General features: G+C 39.3%; 1 protein-coding gene across 1 annotated transcript; it reads left to right on the top strand.

The window, feature by feature from the left end:
* Positions 1-735: 735 nt before the first annotated feature.
* On the top strand, positions 736-1,572 carry LOC129250133 (putative nuclease HARBI1). The gene is made up of 4 exons (XM_054889777.1): positions 736-769; positions 856-968; positions 1,026-1,358; positions 1,417-1,572. The coding sequence occupies exons 1-4, from the start codon at positions 736-738 to the stop codon at positions 1,570-1,572; spliced, it is 636 nt and encodes a 211-aa protein (XP_054745752.1).
* The last annotated feature ends 312 nt before the right edge of the window (positions 1,573-1,884 follow it).

The raw sequence follows: 1,884 nt of genomic DNA on the forward strand, positions 1-1,884 counted from the left end.
ATGAGTTTGAATGTACTGGCCTGCAGTAGTGCAATCGATTGTTTTTATTTGTGAATATAGTCTAAAATCTGAGTTACATATATTTGCCTTGCTAACTGTTAGACCAATCATACTTGTTTTGCTTTGAGTTTGTGTTAACTATTTCTCAACCATTTTCACTAAGGATGGCATAAAACGACTGTGAAGGCCAATCGAACATGTAAATCCCGTTTTGCTCTTTCACTCTACACACCTTCAGCTTCCATGCTGGGGATCATTATCTTCTTGTAAAATTGAAGGTTGGCTAGTTCTTCCAAACAATTCCGTAACGGACGGTAATAATCCTTTTTGGAAAATTTTATTAAGCTTCGTTTTGAGGCGGTACACACAAGTAAACGGCCGAATCCTTCATCGGAGAAGTAACCCCAAACGATAACCTTAACTTATTATGCTTAACAGTTCATTGAAGTTGTCGATTAACAGCAGTACACCAGTGGTGCGATTCACTAACATATTTTATCGATATTCGCTTTGTTATCTTTCCTTAACCACAATTTTTACGATTTTGCTATTCAGTAACCCATTTCATTACGAAAATCGACAAGACAAAATCAGCTGTTTGGTTAACCTGTCGATTATCGCGAACTAAACGACAATAATTTTGGTGTTGTTAAATCAAACGATAAAGAAGAACTAGTGATTTGAATCAAAACTGTGAAATTAGATGAAAAAAAAACTTATTTAAAAAGCGTGAGTATGGCGTTTGAGTATTTGGCTTACGATTTATCGCGTGGAGAGGAGGAAGTGAGCCCTCAAATATATTAGTTGATCGAAGTTTGCTTCGGCATGTGGACAATCCTTTCGATTTGGATGCAGGGGAGTTCCAGAAGTTATTCCGTTTAACTCCAGACTTGACTGAGGACGTAGTTTCGCAGCTTGACAGCCATCTTAGAGGTTCCAGAATAACAGCGATTTCGACTGAAAAACAGGTAAATTTGGTAACATTCAAGCTAATTCAGTTCTAAATTCTGCCTTTATACAACTAGGTTCTAGCTGCACTGCGATTTTTTGCAACCGGGTGTTATCAACGACCCGTAGGTGAGCAATGGGGAATATCTATGAGCCAGTCGTCCGTTAGCCGTAGCATTCATCGGGTAACAGCTGCAATCAACAGCTCCATGTTTTGCGCAAAGGTGAGATTTCCCATGACCCAAGTGGAGCGGCAAGCGGCAAAAGAAATTTTTGCTTCAGCAACCTCCCCGTTTGTGGGAGGTACCATTGGAGCTATAGATTGCACGCACGTGTCAATTTTGGCCCCGAAACGTCATGAAGAAGCGTATGTCAACCACCACGGCTACCATTCGCTTAATGTCCAAATGGTAACAACATAATTTGTAAGGTATTCAAGAATCAAGATTCCCTTTTAATGTTTTACAGATATGTGATCCTACACTTAAAATTTTGAACGTAAATGCCAAATTTCCGGGAGCACGGCACGATTCATACATTTGGAGTTCGATTCATACATTTGGAGAGCGGTGCGAATGGTTATGCAACGGAATTTTGAAATTGAAAACTATAACTTGTTTTTGATTGGTAGGCTTTTTAATCTATTAATAAATATATTTAAATAAAAATAAGGGAATTAAAAATCAAAAATTCTCTGCAGGTGATTCCGGGTACCCTTTGGAGCCTTGGCTGATGACTCCTCTAACAAACCAACCGGAAGGTACTCCGAAATTCTTGTACAATGAGGCATTGTGCAAAGCTCGTAACCCAGTTGAGAGACTTTTTGGTGTTCTTAAGGCAACGTGGCGGTGCTTGTCTCAACAAAGGACACTCTTGTACGATCCAGGATTTACTGGACAAGTAGTTAACGCGTGCTCAGTTTTACATAATATTCGT

Source organism: Anastrepha obliqua, chromosome 6 (genome assembly GCF_027943255.1).
Source record: "Anastrepha obliqua isolate idAnaObli1 chromosome 6, idAnaObli1_1.0, whole genome shotgun sequence".
NCBI classification, from domain to species: domain Eukaryota; kingdom Metazoa; phylum Arthropoda; class Insecta; order Diptera; family Tephritidae; genus Anastrepha; species Anastrepha obliqua.